This window comes from Erinaceus europaeus, chromosome 21 (assembly GCF_950295315.1).
Source record: "Erinaceus europaeus chromosome 21, mEriEur2.1, whole genome shotgun sequence".
Classification (NCBI taxonomy): Eukaryota; Metazoa; Chordata; class Mammalia; order Eulipotyphla; family Erinaceidae; genus Erinaceus; species Erinaceus europaeus.
In genome coordinates, this window is record NC_080182.1 from 10859599 (window position 1) to 10887582 (window position 27984).

The 27984-nt window shown below is 44.1% G+C and overlaps 1 protein-coding gene across 1 annotated transcript; it reads right to left on the bottom strand.

Moving 5' to 3' along the window:
- Positions 1-1571: 1571 nt before the first annotated feature.
- Positions 1572-12202, bottom strand: LYZL4 (lysozyme like 4). The gene is made up of 5 exons (XM_007517773.2): positions 12049-12202; positions 8591-8827; positions 8349-8501; positions 7261-7339; positions 1572-1707 (listed from the first exon to the last, which is right to left on the bottom strand). Exons 2-5 carry the CDS (start codon positions 8727-8729, stop codon positions 1632-1634), a joined length of 447 nt encoding a protein of 148 aa, XP_007517835.1. The 5' UTR covers positions 8730-8827; positions 12049-12202; the 3' UTR covers positions 1572-1631.
- Positions 12203-27984: the final 15782 nt, after the last annotated feature.

Here is a 27984-nt window from a genome sequence, read left to right on the forward strand (position 1 = left end):
CGTGCTGATGAAAACTTCCTTCCAGTGTGTGTGTGTGTGTGTGTGGGGGGGGGGGGTGATGAATATTTTTAATCTCCTCCTTCACTGTACTCTCCATGTTTGCTTCATTAAGTACATGCTGTTTGTGTAATTTGAAAAGTGCAACATTTTTTTTTAAAGACAGCCACCAGCAGGAATGCAGCAGTCTTTGTAATGGTTTTTTTAATGACTGTATATCAAAACCTAACAGAAGGGGATAAGAATTAAATCAAATATGGTATCTTCAGCGAATGCAATAATAACCAGCACTAACATTTCATTGTGATGAAATTTCATCGTGTATCACACCAGGGTAGTGAAAATGCTGCAGACTAACTCCCTGGCGTTCCTCCAGTTCTTCTTCTGCATGCAGGGAAAAGATCCCTGAAAGGGTTAAGGACTGTGCTCTCCCAACCCCACCACAGCTCAGGTTCCTGTAGGAGAGCTGATTCTGCCAGGCAGATGCACTTGCTGGTCCTTCTCTCCTGCCTCATCTCAGGCAGGTGGGCCCACCAGATCCTCCAAGCCACTAAGCTGGAGCAATTAATCCCTTTCTTCAAAAATACATGTGGGGAGGTTTATTAAAATGATTTTTTAATTTTCTTTTTTTTTTAAATATTTTATTTTTTTTATTTATTTATTTATTCCCTTTTGTTGCCCTTGTTGTTTTATTGTTGTAGTTACTATTGTTGTTGTCATCGTTGTTGGATAGGACAGAGAGAAATGGAGAGAGGAGGGGAAGACAGAGAGGAGGAGAGAAAGATAGACACCTGCAGACCTGCTTCACCGCCTGTGAAACGACTCCCCTGCAGGTGGGGAGCCGGGGTTCGAACCGGGATCCTTATGCTGGTCCTTGTGCTTTGCGCCACCTGCACTTAACCCGCTACGCTACTGCCCAACTCCCGATTTTTTAATTTTCTTATTATTTCTATTTATTTCCTTTTGTTGCCCTTGTTTTATTGTTGTAGTTATTGATGTCATCATTGGATAGGACAGAGAAATGGAGAGAGGAGGGGAAGACAGAGAGGAGGAGAAAAATATAGACACCTGCAGACCTGCTTCACCTCTTGTGAAGTGACTCCCCCGCAGGTGGGGATCTGGGGGCTTGAACCGGGATCCTTACCGGTCCTTGCACTTCAAGCCATGTGCGCTTAACCTGCAGCTCTACCACCCAACTCCCTAAAATTATTATTTTAAAATTTGTTATTATCTTTATTTATTGGATAGAGACAGCCAGAAATCAAGAGGGTAGGGGAGATAGAGAGGGAGAGAGACACCTGACAAGCTTTCCCTCTACAGGTGGGGACTGGGGGCCCGACCCCCAATAGGTAAATCTTTTTTAAAAATAAATAATAAAAAGAACTAACTCAACTAATAACAAATGGCTTTGATAGTAATATGATCACAGTAATACAAGAGGAAACCTTTGGCCCTTTGGTGGGTCACTAACTGGTTTATTCTGCAATCTGCCTCCCTGGACAAAGCAGACTTTTGATCCTTTTCCGTCTGGAGTTGTCAAACGGTGAAATAACTATCTGGACTGAGTGAAGGCAGCAAACAAGACAGCATCTTCATTTCAGAAGTTGCGACTGTTAAGTGTTAGGAGGACCACCCTAGAGCTGCAGCTGGCACCCGTCCAGCCACCGCTCCAGAGTGTCAGAGTACTGGCAGTTCAGGGACCAGGAGTGCCTGCAAAGAAGGCCAGGGAGAGTTAGTGGAGGGCTTCCTCCCATCACCGAGCCCCCCAGCTTCCATTAGCATCCTCTGCTTGGCCCCTGAAGCTTCTGAGAACCCCACGCCTGCTGTGGGCATGCTGCCGAAGGCTTTGTGTGAAGAGTCCCACTACAACTCCCTTCTGTCTCCACTGCATCCTGCATGAGTGCTGGGGCTCCCTCCATCCTCGTGCCTACAGTTCCCTCCTCAAGAACTTTTCACAAATCCCACACTGTCGCATGAGCTGCAAACCGCAATCCTTTCCCTACACTGCAAGCTTTCATTGACGTCTCAAAAGCAAGTATCACAGTGCGCTGGGAATCGTCTGGCACTGGGAATCATGTGTTGAGCACTTAGAGACCCCACAGCTGACTTCTGTCCCCTGGACTAGGGTCCCTTTCACCTTCCTGTGCACCTGTCTCTCTCCTCACCTGCCAAGGCTCCTGCCAACTCCCCAGCCCTGCCTAGTCATCTGGACTGAGCTTCTCTAACCTTCTCTCCCAGTGCCTCTAAAGTGAACCCCTCTCCACAGTTCCTGTGCCAGTACCCAGATCCCAGCTCCTCCTATTACAGGTTAAACGCTGTGTGGAATCATCAAATCAGCAGGAGCCTGCAGAAATCTTGCTTAGTTTGTCCTATCCATTAACCAGTTAAGTCTCCTGAGGTATTCCAGGCTAGGAGTCCCACAGCTGAAATGGGTCCCCACCCACTCATAGATACAGGGCAGAGAGGCAAACACAAACCCACACACCGATTTTTTGTTTGTTTGTTTAAATATTTATTCATTTCCTTTTGTCGCCCAAGTTGTTTTATTGTTGTAGGTTATTACTGTTGTTGTTATTGATGTCGTCATTGTTGGATAGGTCAGAGAGAAATGGAGAGAGGAGAAGAAGACAGAGAGGGGGAGAGAGAGATAGACGCCAGCAGACCTGCTTCACCGCTTGTGAAGCGAATCCCCTGCAGGTAGGGAGCCAGGGGCTTGAACTGGGATCCTTGTGCCAGTCCTTGCACTTTGCGCCACATGTGCTTAACCCGCTGCGCTACCTACCACCCGACTCCCCCGCACACTGCTTTTCAGGCACTGTGAAAGGGACTCCCGTGAGCATGTATGGCCTTAATCTTCACCCTTCCTACCTCCTCCAACTCTGCAGAGGCACCTGATCTAAGCTTTGGAAAGGACAACACTGCTTACTCAATTAATAACAGCCCGTTTCACTGGGAATCTTGAGCAAGTAAAGAGGACTTGGTCAGTCGAACCCCGAGCATCTCTACTTGGTGTGTTCCAGTGAAGATGATTCCAGCCCATTAGTGCTTACCCTCCAGGCCAGTCATGCTGACAAATTAATTGGAAAGTTGACACTATGTATGAAAGATAGTTCATACACAGAAGACAGTTAACATTAATAAGACAACTTCCCCTTCAAAATGAAATCTATTAAATTAGTAAGAAAAATGGATTCATGAGTAAGTAATGCTGAAACCACTGACCTATTTGAAAAACAATACAGTGTATCTCCACCTTGCCCTTTATATAAAATCAAATTCCAAGAAACCAAAAAAAAGTAAGTATAAAAACATGAAACCATAAAATTTTATATTCTGTTACATAATAAAAAATTAGTATAGGATTTATTTTTATTAGGCACTGCTCTAATACAGATGAGAATATGATTCCCTTTATTTATAAACTTACAGTATAAAATTTTTAATATTTTTATTTATTGTAATGAGAGAGAGAATTATTCAGTTCTGGCTAATGGATAGGACAAACTATGTGCTGGGGATTGAACCTGGGACTTCAAGAGCCTTAGGCTTCAAAATTTTATGCATAACAATTATGCTATTTCCCCAGTCCAGAAGACATTTCTAAAATGAAAATTTATACAGTCAGAAATCATGAAAGACTGAGGAATTTAATTGTTAAAATGTGTAATTCCTGTATGATAAAAACAACATAAACAAATTCAAAATAAAAATTACAAACCTGGGAGTCAGGTGGTAGCACAGCGGGTTAAGCGCAGGTGGCACAAAATACAAGGACTGGCACAAGGATCCTGGTTCGAGCCCCCAGTTCCCCACCTGCAGGGGAGTCGCTTCACAAGTGGTGAAGCAGGTCTGTAGATGTCTATCTTTCTCTCCGCCTGCCCCCCCCCCCCGTTTTCCCCTCCTTTCTCCATTTCTGTCTTGTCCAACAATGACGACATCAATAACAACAGTAAATCAACAAGGGCAACAAAAGGGAATAAATAAATATTTATTTAAAAATTACAAACCTGAAAAGAGAGTTCCCATGAATCTGATGGACAAAGGTCCAATCACCCTAATTTATAAAGTGTACAGGCAATATCAACAAAAATAAAAGAAAAGTTTAGCTTCCAACTAGAAAAATGGGCTAAGAATACCATGGGCCGGGTAGTGGCCACCCGGTTGAGCACATATTACAATGAGCAAGGACCCTGGTTCCAGACCCTAGTGCCCACCTACAGGGGGAAAAGCTTTGCAAGTAGTGAAGCAGTGTTTCAGGTGTCTCTCTGCCTCTCTTTCCCTATCACTCCCTTCCCTCTCAATTTCTGGCTGTCTCTAGCCAATAAATAAATAAAGATAATAAAATAAAAATAAATAGTTCACAGAAAAATGACTGGCAAACTCAAAAATAAATGTTCAACTTCCTTCATGGCTTAGAGATGTGAGGCAGAGTGGAATAGAATCATTTTATGAGTTTCAATTTTCAAAAACCAAACAGATCTCAAAGAACTGAGCTGGTGAGCTGGGATAGCACAGGCCCCCTCTTGGAATGCCAATCCAGAAACCTCTCTTCAACTTTCAGATGCTCTGGACAGGCCCAGTGAATTCGATGCAAGAGTTCCCTTAAGGACATACTTGAAAGAACCCACTAAGAGGAAGAGGCTTATTGTAGAATCCTTTGAGGCACCAACAAAAATGGAAGCAAATCTTCACCTGTAACAGCTATCCAGTCAAATATTAAGCAGGTGTCATGATGATGGTAGGACCTCTAGGGAGTAATGTGCCACGACTCATGAGTTCTGTTACAAGAAAAATTATTGGGACCGGGTGGTGGTGCACCTGGTTGAGCGCATGTGTTACAGTATGCAAGGACCTGGGCTCATGTTCCCCACCCTCACCCGCAAGGGGGAAACTTTGCCAGTGCTGACGCAGGGCTGCAGGTGTCACTCTATCTCTCCCCTTCTCTATCACTCCCTTCTCTCTTTATTTCTGGCTGTCTCTATCCAATAAGTAAATAAGCATAATAAAAAATTAAACTGTATTTATCTAAGCACAAGCCAGTGTGTGCATAGGGACCCTGTGTGTACCTTTAAATGCTGGCATGTCTAGTCCTCTGTGATTTATGAGACTAACAGATGTAGCCATCAGGTAGCTGCTCACAACAAGAAATCTGGCTTTTCAGAAGTGAGCCCCCACACTTATGGACATCTGATCTTTGACAAAGGTGCTCAGACTATTAAATGGGGAAAGCAGAGTCTCTTCAACAAATGGTGTTAGAAAAAATGGGTTGAAACATGCAGAAGAATGAAACTGAACCACTATATTTCACCAAATACAAAAGTAAATTCCAAGTGGATCAAGGACTTGGATGTTAGACCAGAAACTATCAGATACTTAGAGGAAAATAACGGCAGAACTCTTTTCCACATGAATTTTAAAGACATCTTCAATGTAACGAATCCAATTACAAAGAAGACTAAGGCAAGCATAAACCTATGGGACTACATCAAATTAAAAAGCTTCTGCACAGCAAAAGAAACCACTACCCAAACCAAGAGACCCCTCACAGAATGGGAGAAGATCTTTACATGCCATACATCAGACAAGAGACTAACAACCAAAATATATAAAGAGCTTGCCAAACTCAACAACACGAAAACAAATAACCCCATCCAAAAATGGGGAGAGGACATGGACAGAATATTCACCACAGAAGAGATCCAAAAGGCTGAGAAACACATGAAAAAATGCTCCAAGTCTTTGATTGTCAGAGAAATGCAAATAAAGACAACAATGAAATAACACTTCACTCCTGTGAGAATGTCATACATCAGAAAAGGTAACAGCAGCAAATGCTGGAGAGGGTGTGGGGTCAAAGGAAGCCTCCTGCACTGCTGGTGGGAATGTCAATTGGTCCAACCTCTGTGGAGAACACTCTGGAGAACTCTCAGAAGGCTAGAAATGGACCTACCCTATGATCCTGCAATTCCTCTTCTGGGGATATATCCCAACCCAGGTGTCCAACAACAGATGAGTGGCTGAGCAAGTTGTGGTATATATACACAATGGAATACTACTCAGCTATCAAAAATGGTGACTTCACTGTGTTCAACCAATCTTGGATGGACCTTGAAAAAATCATGTTAAGGAAATAAGTCAGAAACAGAAGGATGAATATTGGATGATCTCACTCTTGGGCAGAAGTTGAAAAATAAGATCAGAAGAGAAAAGGCAAGTAAAACCTGAACTAGAATTGTCATGTTGCAACAAAGTAAAAGACTCTGTGGCAGTTGTGGAGGAGAATACAGGTCCAAGAAGGATGACAGAGGACCTAGTGGGGGTTGTATTGTTATGTGGGAAACTGAGAAATGTTATGCATGTACAAACTATTGTATTTACTATTGAATGTAAAACATTAATTTCCCAATAAAGAAATTAAAAAAAAGAATCTGGCTTCTATTATGTTAAAATATTTATGTCTCATGTCTGTTTTTGCATATAGGAGTTTTTAAGATTATTAATGACTTCCAGGTAATGACCACATTTAGGGGGTGCTTATTACGTACCAGGCCCAGAAAAGATAGGGAGAGAGAAAGACACCCTAGGAACATGTCTAAATGGACCTCCTAGCTTCTTTCCACTCTTAGATCCCTGTTCTCATCTGCTCTGCTCCTATTTTTTGGTTCTTGTTCATTAATCATTTCGCCACGAAGTTGCAGACACTATCATGATTCCATTCTGACCTCCCTGGACAGATGACCTCATGCATGTGTCCTGGAACCCCACCTCCCCAGAGCCCTATCTCACTAGGCAAAGACAGAAACAGGCTATGTCCAGCGGAGAAGCAATTACAGAAACAAGAATTGCCACCTTCTGTACCCCAAAAATAATTTTGATTCATATTCCCACTGGGGGACAAATGATAGAGGGAAGATGACCAGAGGGCTCTGAACTTCAACTCCATCAGAACCTGGAGAAAGAGGAGGAAACGGGGAGAGACATTTGGATGTAGTAATAGGTGCATGTGTGACTTGGGAAGGAAGAGAAGATGAGACACCCCCCCCAAAAAAAAAAGAAAAAAAGGTCAAATATAGATAGATGGTTGTAGAAATAATAGTTGACCTGTATCTTCCACCTTGGGAGAACTTCTGTACCTTATAATGGAGGGATTAGAGATCTGGAACTCTGGTGGTAGGAAAGGTGTAAAGTTGTGCTCCTGTTATCTTGTAATTTTGTAAATCAATATTAAATCACTAACAATAAAATAAAACATGTACCACTTACCATGCTCCCATCCCTTCTTTTCCCTTTACAATTCTCTTGGCACATTCAATTGTCTTCTTTAAATTTGGATTTAGTAAATCTGTGAGGGAAATACAAGACCATCATGTGACAGGTGATTCAGAATGATGGCAGGGAAGGGAAAGGGATTCACATTAGAGAGTTTCCATGTATATATCTAGCCCTAGACTTGTCTCAGATAACACTGCCTGGTAAAGGGGCTTACTCAATTTATAATAAATATTATAATTATTATTTTACCAGCATTGTCATCATTTTTATTTCTATTTTATTTTTACTGGAGCACTGCTCAGCTCTGGTTCATGGCGGTGCTGGAGACTGAACCTGGGACTTCAGAACCTCGGGAATGAAGGTCTTTTGCATAACTATTATTCTGTCTCCCTAGTCCTAGGATGTGGTCATTTAAAGGAGTAGGTAAGGAAAAGGGGTTCATGGACTCACAGGATGGAGATAATAGACATGCCAATGTCCAGCTGAATTAATACTTGAGTCTGAAGCCAGCCAGCACTAGAAGGTCACCTCCAAACAGCCTGGCACTTAGCAAGTGCAAGGTACATGCTCAGGAATGGAGTGAACCCTGAGCAGCTCTCTCCTCTTGACTTCAAGGACTCCCCACAAGTGGTGCGGCTTCCCTAGGGGTAACCCACTGCTGTCTCTTCACATGACAACTTGTGAGTGTCAGTGTGACAGCAGGCTACCCTTGAAGAAGAAAGTCATAACCACGTGGGCTGGGGGCTGGGGGCTGGGGGAGGGGTGTCAGGCCCCCCTGGAGGCCTCTGTTCTCACACTTCAGATGCAGTTGGACTCTGAGGTCTACAGACTCCTCCCTCCTTCCTTTCCCTGCCCAGTGCCTTCTCTGCCAAGCTGGATGTGGTCTCTAAGGCTCCCCACACCCCTCTCTTCCTGTGTTCCCAGGGAGGGCAGCACTTAGCCTCCAAGGACCCCACCTTGGAGTAGACTCAGCCCAGTTCCTGCCAGGCCCTCTCCTCCTCTTAGCTCTCAGCACTGAGAAAGCTGACCTCAGAGCTCAATGCCAAGGCCCCCGGTGCAGGAAAGAGGGAGGTACCCACCAGAGCAAGCCATGTGGCAGCGGTTCTTGCCACGGTCGCACCAATCATTGTTTCGGATCTGAAAGAGACCGTAGCCAGTGTAGTTTCCCAGAACATTGTTGTCGTAGATAGCTGAGGGGTTGAACTTGCTCTCAAAGTAAGCCAGACACACCCCTATGAGAGAACAGACTCAGAGGATAGTTGCTACCTGACATGCTTTTGCAGGGGGTGGAGGGTAAGGAGGTAGGAAGGCACCTACTCACAGTTTGCAAGTCCATAACCCTCATAATAATCCAGGCCTCCAGCCTGAAGCATCTTAGCCACAACACAGCGTCCCAGGACAGTCGCGCTATTTGGAACTACCAGGCAGCCAACGAGGGACAGAACCACAGACACCTTCATCCTCTCCTGACCTCAGGCAACTCAAGGTAATGATGGAATGATGGACAGGTGAGAATGCAGAGTCCCAGGCAACCCCTGCCAAGATCACACTGGATCCTCTGAAGGAAGAAGAATAACACCATTGTCGCGTTGGGGGTTTATACAGCCATGCATTCAGAAAAGTGGAACCCTTCTTGGCCTAATTGAGATATTCCTTCCTGTTCTGATTCTATTTCACATCACCACAAATTCAGGTTACCTAAGACCTCTGCCTCTCCTCTTCTTGGCTTCCTATTTCCTCAGGAAAATATTTTTTCTTGAAGGTCTTCTTACTCTTTCCTGCTGGCAGAGTCCAGTGACTGCTTCTTGATGGTGCTCTTCATTCATTTCTGGCAGCAGATACAGATACACCAATCCCCTTTCCCTTTAATGTGAATTTAGAATTTGTTCACTGAATATATTTTGAAATTGGAAAGAAGGGGCAAGTGCCATGGTCCTACTATTGAACAGAACCTCTAAGGTCATGTTGAGTGCTTTCCGCATGGCTTACTGACCCTAGAATTATGGCCCTGGGCTTTACACAGTACTGCATCCAATTTTTTTTTTTTCCAGAGTACTGCTCAGCTCGGGTTTATGGTGGTGCAGGGGACTGAACCTGGAACTTCGAAGTTTCAGGCATGAGAGTCTCTTTGCATAACACTTATCCTCTCTACCCACCCCTGTCCACACCCAGATTTTCTACCAATAGAATTCCACTGACACTTTTATCTAGCTTTGCACAAAAAACAAACTCCAGTCCTGCTCAGACCTACCATGTATTAATTAGGTCAATACATGATGTTGACATCAGCAACAGTAGACAAGACTCTTTTCCTCATAGTGCCCCTGCTTCCTTCTCTGTGAAAGGAGAGTAGTTGGTATGGTGCTCAGAGAATATATTTGTACTGCTTACAAATGTTATTCTCCATTTCTGCTAATCACCACTTAAACTCACCTCATCACCATCACCTAAGCCTGCTTTTTCATTGCAGTCTTCCTTGTCCCTCACCCCTTCAAATCAACTTCCCAAGGTGTTCTCTACTCTGGACTGTCTCCTAAGCATGTACAGGGTATCACACTGGGAACCTCCCTGCTCCTTACCAGTCAACAGATATTTGGTTTTCCAAACCCTCCCTCCATCAGGAGGAAGCAATTCAATCAAGGTTTCATTTCCATGTCACTATGTCCCTATGCTAATATGCACTTCCCCATGCCACTCCCCTACTGCCCATGTCCCTTCTCGTTCATACCTTGGGGGTCTTCACACATGGGGTTTTCCTCAATGTCTGGGGCCTAATCAAGCCTTTTTCCTCCCCACAGCTGCCCCACCTTCAGGTACCTCCCGCATCTTCAACCTCATGGAAACTGGGCATAATCATCCAGGCACGGAACTCTCAGGTACCTCCCCCATCTTCAACCTCATGGAAACTGGGCATAATCATCCAGGCACGGAACTCTCAGGTACCTCCCCCATCTTCTACCTCATGGAAACTGGGCATAATCATCCAGGCACGGAACTCTCAGGTACCTCCCCCATCTTCAACCTCATGGAAACTGGGCATAATCATCCAGGCACGGAACTCTCAGGTACCTCCCCCATCTTCTACCTCATGGAAACTGGTACAGTCTTCCATGCACGGGACTCTCTGAGCACACAGTGCCCTCAGTACCATTTCCACAGGACAGTCACCTGCCCAGCCACTGTTCTGAGCTATGTCCTATTCCGCAGTCTAGATTGCAGTTGGAATCTTTTCCTAGCATGGTCCCACAGCTCCTAACATCCCATAGATGTACTTATCAGTTGAACAGTTAGCTGGACCAGCATCCCTGCATCTGTCGCATGCATATTTTCTGGCCTAAATTCATCTATATAAGAGGTTCTCAATGTTGATGTTTAAGCTAGAAAATCCTTTGCTCTAGGAGCTGTCCTGTGCATTGGAGATTACTTAAGGACACACCTGGCCTTTAAATGCCAACAGTCCTGATGTCTCTGTGAGAAACAAACCTGTGCTCAAATGTCTCCTGGGGGGACAGGACAGTCCCTTATTGAGAAAAAGTGACCTAAATGTCTAGTTTGGACAAAAATTAGAGAAACTTAAATTTATTCTGAATTAGAAGAAATGCACTTCCAAATATTAATTTTTGATATCAAGATTCATGAAAAGGGCCCAGCATTTAAGGGCTCAGATTTAGCACTTTGATTACCTGGGGGGGGGGGGTTCAAGCTGAAGAGATAGCTCATACAAGCAGAGCACATGCTTTGTCATGTATGAGACTCATATTCAAACCCTGGCACCACATGGAAGGAGGTATGACAACAGAGGAAGCTCTAATGCTATGGTGTCTCCAATGCTCCCATCCCTGTTCCCCTATTTGAATGAAAATTGAACCAGAGCAGTGAAAACACGCATGTCCAAGATGCAACCCCTGCACCTAGCTAACACTACTCTCCCTGAGTGACTCTTCAGGCTGATTCCACACCTCTCCCCTTAGTTTTCCTTCACACCGGCTCTTCCTTCTGCCTCATGACATGACTCCTTCACATAACTTGCTCTCTCCTGTCATGGTCTTGACTCAAATCTTCTTTACAGTACATATTGGCCGCAGAAATTATTTTGTTCATGCATTTGTGCATTTGTCTCCTAGACTCTAGTATAACCACCAGGAGTGTGGAAACTGTGCTTTGTTGCCTGCTTTACCCCTAGAACTCAGAACAGCATCTGCAAATGCTCCATAAATCTTTGTTCATTGAGTGAACAAGACCTACTCTGCCCAACAAACCTGTCAACAGATGAGAAATTGAAATAAAATGCTCGCCAATTTTATAGAGGACAGGCAGGCCGGTCCGCTGTCCCTGCATTTCAGTAAACCTAGGGGACTAGAGATGTAACCAATCAGGATGAATCTTTTCGCTAACTAAATTGAATGCACGTGTATCTTGGCAGTCCAGATTGGGTGTGGAATATGACCAATCCACCTGATCCTTTGTTTGACCTGATTGGTGTTCCTTGTAACCACCTTGTAACCAATTGAAATGTATCTTTTCTAAAACCACCCTGTAACCGATTCGAGTGATCTGGCGTGGCAGTTGGATCTACTACACCTTGCGCTGTAACACCCGAAGCCGCTATCACTCTTGTAACACCTGAAGCTATATGGCTCTTGAGCTGCAACACTCAGAGCTGTAACACTTGGAGCTGCGGATATATTTTTTTCAGTAACAAAATAAATGACTTCGCTCATGGGAATATCCTGCCCTGGAAGATACTGCCCGGTCCCTAGCCCCCATGGATCAGCCTACCAGTGTTTCTTCTGGTTCTGGGTGCCTCCTAAAAGGGAGAAAGGAGCAGCCACTTGGGAAGCTTCAGAATTTGCTGCAGGAAACGTCTTCCAACTACATTTGTTCCCTGGAATTTTCGGGATAATCAATCCACCATCACCAAGAACTTCTAAACCAGAAATCCTTTTCCATGGCTGGCTCTTCCGGAATCTTTTCTATGACATCAGTTGCTATGCACTAGGATGTTCTAAAGTAGGGATGGACTATTATCATCACATTTGGGTTTTGTTTTGGCTTTGCCCTTTTTTTAAAAAAATTCTTTTTTATTTGCTAGAAAAGAAAGAAATTTAGAAGGGAAGGGGAGATAGAGAGGGAGAGAGAAAGTCAGACACTACTTTACTGCAGACCTACTTCACTGCTTTTGAAGTGACCCCCCCCCTGCAGGTGGGGAGCCGGGGGCTTGAACCGGGATCTTTTTGCCGGTCCTTGTGCTTGGTGCCACAGGCGCTCAACCTGCTGCGCTACTGCCCAACTCCCTGACATGTTATTTCAACCTTTGCAATATGAATAACACAGATTTGCTGTTTCTAGGGCCTGTAAACTAGACATCTGACATGATTCTCCCAGAATAGAGCCAAATCAAGGTGTTGGCAGGACGGTACTCTTTGTGGAGGGTTGGGTGGACTCTAAAGCAGCTCCTCTTGCTTACCTCAGATCATTGGCAGAACTAAGTTCCCTGCAGTGCTACTACAGAGATGCCCATTTCTTGGCTAGCAGTCAGTTGCTGGTCATTCCCTGAATGCTAGAGGTCATCTGCATTGTTGGCACTGCCTCTTTCTCTCTCTTCAAAGCTAGAAAGAAAGGGTCAAAATCATCTCATGGTTTAAAGCTTTCCTGCCTCTTCATCCCTTGGAGTATCTCTGACTCAACCCCGTGCCCCCTCTCCCATTCATAAGGGTGTGTGGGATTAGACTGACTCACTGGGGATGCCAGGATAATCTCCCCATCTCCAGATCGTTGACCTCAATCACATCCTCACCATTCCCCTCACCATGTAAATAATTTATTCAGAAGTCTGTGAAGTGGAAAGGCGTGAACATCTAGGGAGCCATTATTCTGCCTACACAGCACTTTCCTGAGCCCAGTGGAGCTGTTCCCTAGTGTGAAACAGAGAGAGAAGCCCTTATGGTGCTCCTTGATTCACAACGGAGCCGCATCAAGGACACCCTTGCTTAGAGCCTGAGAAACCTCACTTGGGACGTGAGGACATGAACCTGGATTGTCTTTAAGATCCCACTATCGCTTTGAAAAGATTAAGAGATGTTGAAATGATTGAGGACAACAAGCACTGACATCATTCTAACTCAGTTATGATGGCTAATTAGTTTATCACAGGGGTGATAAATTGTAGATCCTGAAAGAAAAAGGAACAGGGCATACACTGAAGCTTAAACTCAATGATGTAGATGTGGGGGGGGGGGGAGGATTCAGCTATTCTCCCCTTAACAATAATTGGGGAAAAAATTGAGAGGTCATAGAAAAAAGAGATGTGAGTGGTTCTTTTTATTTATTTATTCCCTTTTGTTGCCCTTGTTTTATTGTTGTAGTTATTATTGTTGTTGGTATTTTTTTTTTTAATTTTTTTTTATTAAAGAAAGGATTAATTAACAAAACCATAGGGTAGGAGGGGTACAACTCCACACAATTCCCACCGCCCAATCTCCATATCCCACCCCCTCCCCCGATAGCTTTCCCATTCTCTATCCCTCTGGGAGCATGGACCCAGGGTCATTGAGGGTTGCAGAAGGTAGAAGGTCTGGCTTCTGTAATTGCTTCCTCGCTGAACATGGGCAGACAAACTCACCAGTGTAGCCTGGAGCCCAGCCTCTCCAGAGCCCTGCCCCACAAGGGAAAGAGAGAGACAGGTTGGAAGTATGGATCGACCTGTCAATGCCCATGTTCAGCAGTGGGGAAGCGATTACAGAAGCCAGACCTTCTGTAATCGCCAGACCTTCCATCTTCTGCACCCCATAATAACCCTGGATCCATGCTTCCAGAGGGTTAAAGAATAGGAAAGCTTTCAAGGGAGGGGATGGGACACGGAGTTCTGGTGGTGGGAATTGTGTGGAAATGTACCCCTCTTATCTATCCTACGGCCTTGTCAATATTTTCATTTTATAAATAGAAATTTTTTTAAAAAAAGAAATGGAAAACACACAGAAATGGAAAAACATTCCTGCGGTCACTGGCTTTCCAGGGCAGTGACTCTGTTTGGTTCTTCTGCTCCCCCACCCCCACCCCCACAAAAGCTCTGTTGCCCTATGCACCCTCCCCCACCCCCACCCCCTTGGAATGAAAGTTGAACACACATCTCTCAGTGCCAATACCTAGCCCAGACCTGCATGAGGAGAAGCAGCAGTGGGCTTAGGAACTGATATTACATAAGTGTCTCATTCTTTGGCCATTCTGTATGTGCTGGGAGTAGGAGGGAATGTTTCTCTCTCTCTCTCTCTCTCTCTCTCTCTCTCTCTCTCTAAGCTGTGCATGCTGACACCCATCCAGCAACCTCCCCCATGTGCAGTTCCCAGGCCCTCTGGTCACCCAGGCCCCCCAGCACTCCAGGGGCCTCCTTCAGACTGATTCTGAGTGGAGCTCACTGCCCACCACTCTCTGCCCCCTCAGCTCTCTGTGCAGCCCACGAAGCTATGGATGTGGCCCCAGCCCACCCCTTCGAATGTGTTCAGGTGTCATTCAGTCCACCGTAGTAGGAGGGGAGCATACCTTCACTTTCTTATGAAGAAATCTCTTGCTCTCTTACTTGGGAGCCTGGATGGAGGCTTCTTCATAATGAGATCCAGCACCCTCAACTGTAAAGGCCCTCAGAGAATCTAGATGTGACTAGGGCACAGGAGACGTAGCAGCTTAAAGAAAGCTCCAGGATCTGGAGTGTGTGGAACATAGTAGCTGTGCAATAAGTAGCTCAATGAGTTAGAGTAAGATGCAGGAGGAGATGACAAAGGAAATATTAGTTTTCCTTCTCCTTCCCCAGGTGGTGTTAGCCCAGCACCGTTACCTTATATGCCACAACCCATGAGGAAGAGGAAAAGGGGATTAAGGGCTCCCCAAGACAGGCTGGTCTATGTTTGGGGGAGGGTTTTGTCTCATAGATCTAGAAGTCAGTTGACTAATATCAATATCACAAAAGAATAAGTTATAATAATAAGATTATCTAAATGAGCACTAATTACTATGTCCCAACTCCAAGCTTTCTGGGGAAATAATTGAGAGCTATAGAACAAGTGGCTGTTCTCTGGCCCCCAGACCTGGTATCCCAGGTCTGACACCAATCATTTACCAATTTACCAATTGATCCCAAGTCTTCTGGCCAAGCTGCTGGGCTCTCTCCTTTCACAAGTCAAAAAAAAAAAAAATCCTTGAATAAACATGAAGACCACCTGTAGCTCTAGAATGCAAAAATGCATTTATGGAAGGGCTATCAGGGGTCCCACCAGAGCACTGATTTCTAAAAGGGTCATCTGTGATCAAACAATGAGACAGAGTTGACTGGTTCAGGTCTCAAATCTCTTACAGGAGCCAATAGACCCAAATCCAGGTCTGGTTCAATTGTTTGGAGCCCTGAGTCTCATGTGCCTTTAGGAAAATAAGGTCCCTCAGTTTGTGCCAGTCCTTGAGTCTAGCTGGACTTCTGAGCTTTCTCCACCAGATGGAATTCCATCTGCTCTGCTGATATCACAAGATTACACAATCTATAATTACAGGGATATCTATGTCAATATCTACATCTATATCTGCAGTGTTGTAAAAAAATAAAATGCTTAGAGACAAGAACAGATACTGGTCATCACTCAGAAACTCAGATGCAGACACTCAGAAACATCAGAGGTAGACATTTTCTTTGATGGTCCTTGTTTTCCTGTTTTTATTTTTATTTATTTTTATTTATAAAAAGGAAACACTGACAAAAACCATAGGATAATAAGGGTACAACTCCACACAATTCCTACCACCAGAACTCCATATCCCATCCTCTCCCTTGATAGCTTTCTTATTCTTTATCCCTCTGGGAGTATGGAACCAGGGTCATTATTGGGTACAGAAGGTTGAAGGTTTGACTTCTGTAATTGCTTCCTTGCTGAACATGGGTGTTGATTGGTCAACCCATACTCCCAGCCTGCCTCTCTCTTTCCTTAGTGGGGTGGGGTCCTGGGGAAGCAGGGCTACAGGACACATAATGGTGTCATCTGGCCAGGGAAGTCTGGTTGGCATCATGTTAGTATCTGGAACCTGGTGGCTGAAAAAAAAGAGTTAACATATAGAGCCAAACAAATTGTTGACTAATCATGAACCTAAAGGCTGGAATAATTCAGATGATGAGTTGGAGGGAGGGGTCTCTGTTTTGTAGATAGTTAATAGGCCTATTTGAGTTATACTCCAAAGGACCCATGACTATAATAGTTGTTTTTGTTTTTGTTTTCCTGAGCCCGACATCTGATATGCAGGTGAATCCAAGTTATTGTCTGTGGAGATGATGTCATGGCTGGAAAAAGGACCAGAAAGCTGGATCAGGGAAGAGAGTGGCTCCCAAATATGGGAAAGGTATATAAATATTATTGACTGTAACCCCATAAATTTGATCTGATCCAGAGCCATATTCAGCTTAGGAGCCTATGTGACCTCTCCATCCCTGTAGATCTGAGCTCACATTCTGTGGTCATGAGTAAGAACATTCCAGGCTGCCCCAGTTTCAGGACCCATCTTCCTCGAGTGGAACATAGAGTATGTTGTCCAGCCTCCCTTCGGAGGACAGAACATTCTCTGCCATTATTGATCCATGTTGAGGGGAAGGTCCTATGGGGGCCCATAAAGGGGTCTGTTATATTGTTCCTGATAGAGATGACTGGTAACAATGGAGAGAGGGAACTATTCGAGGTCTAGGCCCATCATGTTTGGGAATCCCAGGACTCCCCAACTAGGGCCCCAGCTGATGGGGTGGCCTGATAGTGACTAAAGAGTCGTGGTTAAAGTATGCCAGTCTCTTGCCCTTATTCAGCTTTTGCAGGCCTTGATAAGATTAGCTTTGGAGTGAGTGACTGAGGGAACTGTAATATAAAGCATGGTATCCCATTGTGTATATATACCACAGCTTTCTCAGCCATTCATCTGTTGTTGGGCACCTGGATTGCTTCCTGGTTTTAGCTATTTAGCTATTACGAATTGTGCTGCTATGAACATAGGTGTGCACATGCCTTTTTAGTTGGGTGAAGTCCTGGGAGTATATCGCTAGGAAAGGAATTACTGGGTCATATGGAAGGTCCATATCTAGCCTTGTGAGATTTCTCCAGACTGCTCTCCACAGAGGTTGAACCAACTTATATTCCCACCAGCAGTGCAGAGGGGTCCCTTTGCCCCCACAGCCTCTCCAGCATGTGTTGCTGCTGTCTTTTTGATGTATGCCATTCTCACAGGGGTGAGGTGGTAACTCAGTCTTGTCTTTATTTGCATTTCTCTGACAAGCAGTAACCTGGAGCAATTTTTCATGTGTTTGTTAGCCTTTTGGATCTCTTCTGTAGTGAATCTTTTGGATCTCTTCTGTAGTGAATGTTCTGCTCATATTCTCTGCCCATTTTTTTTATTTCTTTATTGGGAAATTAATGTTTTACATTTGACAGTAAATATAATAGTTTGTACATGCATAACATTTCCCAGTTTTCCATATAACAATACAACCCCCACTAGGTCCTCTGTCATCCTTCTTGGATCTGTATTCTCCCCACCCACCCACCCCAGAGTCTTTTACTTTGGTGTAATATGCCAATTCCAGTTCAGGTTCTACTTGTGTTTTCTTTTCTGATCTTGTTTTTTAACTTCTGCCAGAGAATGAGATCATCCCATATTCATCCTTCTGTTTCTAACTTATTTTACTTAACATGATTTTTTCAAGGTCCATCCAAGACTTACCATTTTTAATAGCTGAGTAGTATTCCATTGCATATATATATCACAACTTGCTCAGCCACTCGTCTGTTGTTGGATACCTAGGTTGCTTCCAGGTTTTGGCTATTACAAATTGTGCTGCTAAGAACATATGTGTACACAGATCTTTTTGGATGGCTGTGTTGGGTTCCTCAGGATATATCCCCAGGAGAGGAATTGCAGGATCATAGGGTAGGTCCATTTCTAGCCTTCTGAGAGTTCTCCAGAGTGTTCTCCACAGAGGATGGACTAATTTACATTCTCATCAGCAGTGCAGGAGGCTTCCTTTGACCCCACACCCTCTCCAGCATTTGCTGCTGTTACCTTTTCTGATGTATGACATTCTCACAGGAGTGAAGTGTTATCTCATTGTTGTCTTTATTTGCATTTCTCTGACAATCAAAGACTTGGAGCATTTTTTTCATGTGTTTCTCAGCCTTTTGGATCTCTTCTGTGGTGAATATTCTGTCCATGTCCTCTCCTTATTTTTGGATGGGGTCATTTGCTTTTTTTGTTGCTAAGTTTGCTGAGCTCTTTGTATATTTTGGTTGTTAGTCTCTTGTCTGATGTATGGCATGTAAATATCTTCTCACAATCTGTGAGGGGTCTCTTTGTTTGGGTGATACTTTCTTTAGCTGTGCAGAAGCTTTTCAATTTGATGTAGTCCCATTGGTTTGTTTTTGTTTTAGTCTTCCTTTCAATTGGGTTTGTATTATCAAAGATATCCTTGAGGTTTAGGTGAGAAAGTGTTCCACCAATGTCTTCCTCTAAGTGTTTGATAGTTTCTGGTCTAACATCCAGGTCCTTGATCCATTTGGAGTTGATTTTTGTTTCTGGTGAGATAAAGTGGTTCAGTTTCATTCTTCTGCATGTTTCAACCCAGTTTTCCCAGCACCATTTATTGAAGAGAGCCTCCTTCCTCCATTTAATACTTTGGGCCCCCTTCATAAATATTAGATGTCTGTAGGTGTAGGGTTTTCCTGTTTTTAAACTCACTTCTTGCTGCAACCTCACTGATGAAAAACAGGAACTGTCACCACTGGCCACCCTTTCCTCCTTTTGCAATTGGCCATGGGAGCCATTTGGGGACTTAGCATGATGCAGCCAGTTTACCATACTACTTGTAGCTGAGCAAGACACAAGTGGGACTTGAACTAGAAGTCAGAATTTTGCATCCCAATGAGGATGAGGAATACATTTGGAGCTGTCAGCCAAGATCACTCCTCTCTCAAATAATTCCAAATAATCTTCTGGCGTTGGACAGAGACTCCTTACTTGCAAAGAAGATGAGACATATAACTGGCACGTAGGTGGGTGTATAAACCAACTCCAGCCTGTAGGAAATAAGAGCAGAGGCTGGAGAAAAGAGGCTTCTGGGAATGGTTTTCTCCAGGATAAGAGAGACAGGAAGACAGTCCTGCTTCCATTTGAGCTCAGCTGTGCACAGCATGGTGTTCAGACTTGCTGCTATGAAGGACCAATTCAGAGCTTGGCATCATTGGTCCTTGAATAGTATCTGCAGCTACTCACCTCCAGACTTGTTACACAAGAAGAAGAAGAAAAAAAGAAAAAGAAAAAAGTTCTATGAGCCAACACCTCTTCATTCATGGCTCTCATTTACCGATGAAAACATCTTTGATTCAAGGAATTTGCGCAAATCTGACACATATTTATTCTCAAACTCAAGCACTTTTAGCAGTGGCGTTGTTTGCCTCATTAAAAAAAAAAATCCAGTTTTACCCGAAATAGCATGAAGGAAAGAAGACAGCCCCACTTTTCTGCTCTGACCCAGTGCTTGACTGAGAACTTGAAGCGGGGGTGGGGGTCCTTATTTTATGAACAAAAAGCCTTCCTTGGCTACCCACAATGCTCTGAGATGGAAGGAGAAAGACATCAGGCTGTGTGGAGAGAAATACTGAGCAGGGAGCATTTATCACGGAGGAAACATAACCCATCACGACCTGCACATCCAGACATGGCGGGAGGCCACACAGTCTCCAAAGCCCACATCCCACATCACAAAGGATAGAGAACACCCCACGGGCACCACCTCCCGTCTGCTGTAAAGAGGAAGGCTGAGAGATTTGGGGCAGTCAGCCTTCTGAATGGAGACACCCTCACCCCAGATCCCACATGCTTATGGTAAGTAGATCAACTGTATTTGTCTGAAACCATGGATTTTCCAAGGATAGGGGACTTTCAGAATGGTTTAGGAATCAAGCTGGAAAACTGGAAATTTTCTGCATGTGAAGCCTCTAAAAAGTCATGACTTGGATTTATCCTTCACCTCCCCAACACCACCAACTTGACCATAGAGGAAATAAGATGCAGGAGCAGCCTGACCTGTGAACTAGGGGATTCAGGATGTATTGCCTTAAATCCCTCCACAGGGTCAGAGTAAACAAAAAGCAGTGATTACATGAATGAATGACTCCAAGAAGGAGACAGCATAATATTGAAATGACAGTTGTGTTTTCAACGTGAATATTTTCCATTGACCAACACACATTCTATTAGCTGACAAGCACAAATGGATCCACTGCCCCTCATTGATGGACACCTTGGAGAAAAGGAATTCCACTTCAGGCCATGGATTAAAAACACACACACACACACACACATTCATACAAATGTCATGCTTGTACCTTTCTGCCCTAAAGAAACCCACTTCTATTTGAGGAGTCAATACTGTAAGCACAGGATAGATGAGTTTGGTGGGATCCTGTGGGGCTGGGTGGTGACTCACCCAGTAAAGTGTATGGCAAGGACCTGCATTCAAGCCCCTCGTCCCCACCCGCAGCTGGGAAGCTTCCCAAGTGGTGAAGCAGGGCTACAGAGCTCTCTCTCTTTCTGTCTTATCCTCTATTGAAAGGGGGAAAATGGCCACTAGAAGTCATTGAGTCGAGGTGCTGAGCCCCAGTGATAACCGTAGTGGAGAAAGACAGAAAGAGAGAGAGAGAGAGAGAGAGAGAGGGAGAGGGAGAGGGAGAGAGAGAGAGAGAGGATGACCCAGAACCCCATGCCTAGCACCAGAGAAGATAGACTCATGCACGGTAAGTGCTAAGAGCCATGGAAATGTCACATGGTGCTGGCATGGAGTTGACCTTACTGGTGCTCCAGACTCCAAGGGCTTGGTTTCCTGGGCCACTTCAGTCTATGCTCACAACCATTCTACAGCAGGAAGGTACTCTCACCACCCCTGTTTTACAAAGAGAACCATGCCTACCTTTAACAACTGTCAGCTATAGGCAGACTCATTTCATTATTTACCCTCCTCTCAATCATTCTGGACAGATCTGCATATATAATATGATTTATGATGTCTTCTATCACTGTAATACATATACTACCCTACATATTAGTTATCGCCTTCTGAAAAGTGAGGACTTTATAAATAGCATTCTCATGAAATCATCGTATATTGTCATAATATCTGGGTACATTTTTTAGCATGTTATAACTGTTTTCCCAAGGGGCCATGCTTTAAATTTTAAATAAATTAGTAGTCACCATTGAGAAAAAGGCTTAGAGAGAGGAAGGAGGAAGACTTTTACTCCCTGTTCCTACCTTTGCAGAAAACAAAAATGTAAAAATGTAACACAGAAAAGAGCCATGCCTGGAAGGGGAGTAGAAAGGTTAAAAAAAAAAAAAAAAAAAAAAGGTAGACTAAGGCAGACTGTTCAAGCTCACACCTATAGTAAGTGGGCGAGTCCTTGTCTGCCTTACTTGGGAAGTTCTTAAGCTCAAAATCTGCTACTGTTGTGCTTCAGGGACAGAAGGCCCAGGTGGAGCCTGACACAGCTTCTTAGAAGCTATGTAACTAAAGACAAGACACTTTAGTCTCGAAACCTCTTTCTCTCCGTGCCCAACAAACTTGAAGTGGCGTTGTGGCCTCATCTGACTGTGTAGAAACTGCTAGTCTAGACTGAAGAGATAGCATAATGGTTGTGCAAAAACTCTCATACCTGAGGCTCCAAGGTCCCAGGCTCAATCCCCAGCACCACCAAAACTAGAACTGAGCAAGGCTCTGGTCTTTCTCTCTGCTTCTCTCTCTCTCTATCTCTATCTCTTTATCTCCCCCTCATTAAAAATTAATAACATGTTTTTTAAAAAGAACATTTTAGTCTACTATAAGCCCTCCGTGAAGGCCAGGACAAGGGAGAGGAGAGCCCAGTTTGGAAGTGGTATGAGTGGGTTTGGCTGAAGCTGAGGAGCAGGCCGGCCAGGCTGAGAGCAGCCGGGGTTAGCATAGTCAGTCTCAGCCCTGGGGAGTCGCACCTCAAACCAAGGAAGCCCACATGTCTGAGAGGAGGACCTAAGTGACCCCAGACATCAGTGACATAGTTCTGTGCACCTAGACATGTGGGTGGATGTCAGAGAAGCAGCAGCAGCAGCAGAGAGCGGTGTGAAATAGACAATCCAGGGAGGGCCTCACTCCCCATCTCCTGGCTGGGACCCAAGATCTCCCCGGTGAGCACATTAGAGTCGGGACATCTGCAGGCTTAGCCAGGGGGGTGGGTTATCGAGATGCGGGAAGTAAGCAAAATGCAAGGCGGGCTTCGAACTTGATTAAAATCCAAAGTGCCAGTTGGGTGGGGGCAAATGAGGGCTGAGTATTGACAGTAATCGCTGGCGGAAAACCTCATCTCCTGGCAAACGCAAAGGGCAAGGGGAGGTGGAAGGGGGTAGGTCACTGTGTGTTTAAACTTCAATGAATCTGCGATTGGGGCCACTCAGGAAGTCCGGGATTCTGCCAGCGGCCCAGTGTTTGCTCATCCGCCACTCTATCAGCCAGAGGACCAGTATTATCTGGTGTCAACAGAGCGCATGCTGGCGCAGGCCTGGGACCAGCAGGGGAAGATCAGTCTGCGTGAAGCCTTGGAAACCTTACAGGGAAATCACTGGCGAGGAGCCTGTGCTCGCCCACAAACAACGTGGCCGAGCAGGGGCTGCAGAGTGCCCCCAGCAGGCCGGTGAGTTTGCCCACTGTGACCGAGCTAGCAAGCCCAGATGAGCCTTTCCTGGGGGAGAAAGGGAGATCTAAAAACTTCTAAATCTAGAAGGGGTGGTGTAGGTTGCCTCCTGATCAGTGTTTATTATCTGTGTTAACCCCAACAAGTTCACCGCCATTTGTTATAAAGCAGCTTATAAAGCAGATGATGTATCACCAGGAAAATAGCATGATGGTTTTGCAAAAAATATTTTCATGCTTGAGGCTCTGAGGCCCCCAGTTCAATCCCTGGCCCCACTGTAAGTCAGAACTGGTTAAAAATAAAATAAAATAATATAACAGGGGCTAAGAGATGGCTAACCTGGGTGAGGGAACTTATCACCACATGTAATACCCTGCAAAGGGGGACTTCACAAATGGTGAAGCAGGGCTGCAGGTGTCTCTCTTTCTTTCTCCCTATCTACCCCTTCCCTCTCAATTTCTCTGTCCTATCAAAAGAAAGAAATTAAATCTCAAAGTTTAAAATAAGTTAAATATAAATAAATCAAATTTTAAAGCAGTAAAAATCAAATAATGCTAATAAAAAACAGATTGCCTATCATAAAGTGAAAGTATTACAAATATAAATATTTGGTTATTTACTTGGTTGTTTGATTGTTTAAAAATATTTGGGGGGGTCTGGTTCGATAGCCACCATTATCTCAGAATAGCCAGCCCTTTCCGTTGACCCTTGATGATCAATAAAATCTATGGATTTTTTTTTGCTGGAAAGAAAGAAAGGAAAGGAGGAAAGAAAGAAAGAAAGGAAAGAAGGAAGGACGAAAAGAAGGAAAGACATAAATGCAAACCTGCACACACAACTCCAAGGCTCTACAACCCCTTGTCCCATCACTTCTTTGAACCCTTCTAATTTCTTGGCTGTGACTAAAATGCAGATGGTGAACCTTCTGATTGGGTTAGCCATCCCCTAGCCCCTATTATATTATTTTGTTTTATTTTTAACCAGTTCTGACTTACGGTGGGGCCAGGGATTGAACTGGGGGCCTCAGAGCCTCAAGCATGAAAATCTTTTTTGCAAAACCATCATGCTATTTTCCTGGTTCACCATCTGCTTTTTTCATCATTCATTCACACTGCTGATAAGGTCACATTCCTTTCTTTCAGAGTCTACCGCCCAAATGCTCCAGGTTGGAGAATGTGACCTGGAGGATGCCACAGGCAGTGTGCCCCCTCCCTCTGATTCCAGGGATGGGTTCAGGGATGGAAACCTGTACTCATCTAGGACAGTAAGACTCAATGAAAACTAAGGAAGGCCCTTGATTCTTCCCTATTGATTGGGAAACTGGAAGGCTGTTGTCACAGCGTTGCCAGGAGCTGACAGTTGCCATCAGAGACTTTGTGAGACTCTTTGAAAGAATGGATTCAAAACAAAGTTGAGAAGACACATTATTTGAGGTCCTAGACACAGTACTGGAGCCTTGCAGCCCTCTCAGATCTGTCCCTATGTGGCTCAGCAAACAAGTCCTACAAGCCCATGCTTAAAACACTTGGAGTCAGAGGTCCTCCAGTGTATAATTCTTGTAATCATTGGCTATTTTGATGACTCACCATGCGATCACTAATGAAACAAGAGTGCAAATGTTCTTTATTATCTAATCTGGACCTCCCAGTGTCTGTAAATCACTTGATTCCTACATACAGTGAACCTTCCTCTTCTTCCTGACTCTCTTAAATAAGCCACTTCTGATATAATGTTCCTTCACTTGCTTATACCAGCAATGGTCATCAACACACCATAGAACTGCAAACTTCTATAGGATTTCATATCCTATCATAAGGCAATAAGTGAATTTTATAAATCTGATTAAAGCAACTGACCTAAGATCCATTTTGGGGAAAAACTACTTAAAACCACATGCATTCTGTCAAACCATTCAATGCTCTAATTGTAATGAAAACTTTGTGTAAGATTATTCTTAAGCCTCAAGGATATATACATGCCATCTTGTTCAGGCCACAGAATGTGGATTTCATTTTTCTTTTAATTTTTATTTATAAAAAGGGAACACTGACAAAAACCATAGGATAAGAGGGGTACAACTCCACACAGTTCCCACCACCAGAACTCTGTATCTCATCTCCTCCCCTGATGGCTTTCCTATTCTTTATCCCTCTGGGAGGATGGACCCAGGGTCATTATGGGGTACAGAAGGTGGAAGGTCTGGCTCTTGTAATTGCTTCCCCACTGAACATGGGTGTTGGCATGTCGACCCATACTCCCAGCCTGTGTCTCTTTTTCCCTAGTGGGGTGAGGGTCAGACCCCCAGACAATCACAGTTTTATAAGACATCTAGCAAGGATATTTTTTTTCAGAAAATGGAAGAACTATGCTAAAAATTAAGAACATTCATCTGTAGATGTTAGGTTATGGCTGACCTTGTCTGGTGAGACCTTCACTTTCTCAGCTCCTCCCCAACCACACCTCAGATTGCCCAGATCTGCTGGAAAGAGCACAGTGAAAATGGCTGCATTGCAGGCTGAAACCTCAGTGGACTATATAGTCTATTACAGCAGCTTTGGGGACTCAGAAGGGGTGGGAGGAGCACTAAGGGGAAGTTAGGGACCTAAATCCTTAGGATGATGGTTTGACTAAGGGTGAGATGTACTCACACCTGTCTTAAGTAAATTGTGGAAATGTGCCCTTGTGACAACAAAAATCCTATAAAATAGCATGTCTTCAATAAAGTGATACTGGAATTAGAGAAAAAAAAACCCTCTGGAATCTTTTTTTTAAAAAAATTACTATATTAACACCTCTCCTGAAAAAGTAAGGAAATGATCTGAGGGTTCCTCCTTTGCCTCAGCTTTTTGTCATCCACAAAGGCAGCTCCCCAAGTGCTAGAGCACCTACTTATTGTTCTGAAAATGATGAGAATGGTCAAGTATATGTCATGCAGTGCAGGGAGTTTGCATTTTTGTTTTATTTTTCATTTTATTTCTGTATTCATGTGTTGGATAAAGACAGAGAGAAACTGAGATGGAAAGGGGAGATGCAGAAGGAAAGAAAAAAACACTTGCAGCCCTATTTCACTACTGGTCAAAATTTCCCCCTGCAGGTGGGGACTGGGGGCTTGAGGCCAGGGCCTTGTGCAAGGTAACATGTGTTCTACCCTCTGATCCCTTAAGGCATTTTCTTTTTTTTGTTTTGTTTTGTTTTATTTATTTATTTATTTATTTATTTATTTAAGAAAGGAGACATTAACAAAATCATAGGATGGGGGGGTACAACTCCACACAATTCCCACCACCCAATCTCCATATCCCACCCCCTCCCCTGATAGCTTTCCCATTCTCTATCCCTCTGGGAGCATGGACCCAGGGTCATTGTGGGTTGCAGAAGGTAGAAGGTCTGGCTTCTGTAATTGCTTCCCTGCTGAACATGGGCATTGATTGGTCTATCCATACTCCCAGTCTGCCTCTCTCTTCCCCTAGTAGAGTGAGTCTCTGGGGAAGCAGAGCTCCAGGACGCATTTGGTGGGGTCTTCAGTCCAGGAAAGCCTGGCCAGCATCCTGATGGCATCTGGAACCTGGTGGCTGAAAAGAGAGTTAACATACAAAGCCAAACAAATTGTTGAAGAATCATGGACCCAAAGGTTGGAATAGTGGAGATGAAGTGTTAGGGGGTACTCACTGCAAACTCTAGTGTACTTCTGCTTTCAGGTATATATTTGCCCTGGCTTATGGATACATGTGAACATATGCTCTATCTCCTGGAACCTGGTCTATATCTAGGTTTTGGGAGTTTGTTAGGGAGTGAACCACCTGGGATGGAATTAGAGAATACTATGAAAGGAAAGGTCTCGCCCGAGTGATGAAGCTGAAGGGTTGTCATTCTACACCTGAAGTCTCTGGACACAGTCTGAAGTGAAGCATGCTGGGGTGGCACTCATTGCATTGATTAGGTTGCCATCAGTGGATGCAATATTATTTGATAAGAATTGGGAGAAGCATAAGGGAAAGTGGGCCCTACCCTAGGGTCCCAGGACTGGGGGAAGTTTAGGCTCTATAGTGGAAATGTGAGGTTCCTGCTGTCTTAGGGTTCAAGAAGACAATGGATAGTTACTGTTATCATCACATTATTTGGTAATTGGGTTAACTTTGAAAAGTCCCTTTGTTAGACATACAATCAATTCCCCCCCCTCATATTAATTAAATGGTGATTTATATGACTACAATTTAATAGATGTGTACAAGGCATTTTCTTATCTAGGATGTATGACTATTGTCTGTAAGTTAGCCTGGGCATGTGTCACACATATGCGTGAATTTCCCTGAAAAGTCTAGAAATACCTAGAGACAATCATTATGAGCTTACTCTGTATAGACCCAAAATCTACCATCTTCTCACTGAAGTTTACCATCAGCCTTTCCAACTTGACTGGTTTTTAAAGCCAGTAACCCCTCTTGGCTATACAGTTGTCCCTGTGAAATCTTTAGTGACATGATTATGGAATCTTAGAGCTCCAAGGTTAAAAAAACAAAACAAAACAGGGTGTTAGTTTCAGAATCATGGTATACATCCGTCCTAAACCACTGTTAACAAACTAGTATAAAGGGCAGACCCAACCCTTGCTCCTTTCTTATCCAGTTTCTGTTTTTTGTTTCTTGTTGTTTTTTTATGTCTTTATTATTTTCTTAGTGGATGGGAATTAACTTTTCATCAACACAGTGAAAAATTCAAAGACATCTGTTTGTGTCTCCTTAATATTCTTCTCCCCAGGAGTTTCCCTTTTTAAAAGGATTCTAACAAATTCATGAAGATGGGATTAAGTTAGAACTTCAGGGGGCCACCTGGTTGAGTGCACTTTACAGTGCATAAGGACCCAGGTTGGAGCCCCCAGTCCCCACCTGCAGGGGGAAAGCTTTGAGAGTAGTAAAGCAGGTCTGCTGGTGTCTGTCTGTCTCTCTCCCTCTCTATCACCCTCTTCTTTTTTTTTAATTTTTTATTTATA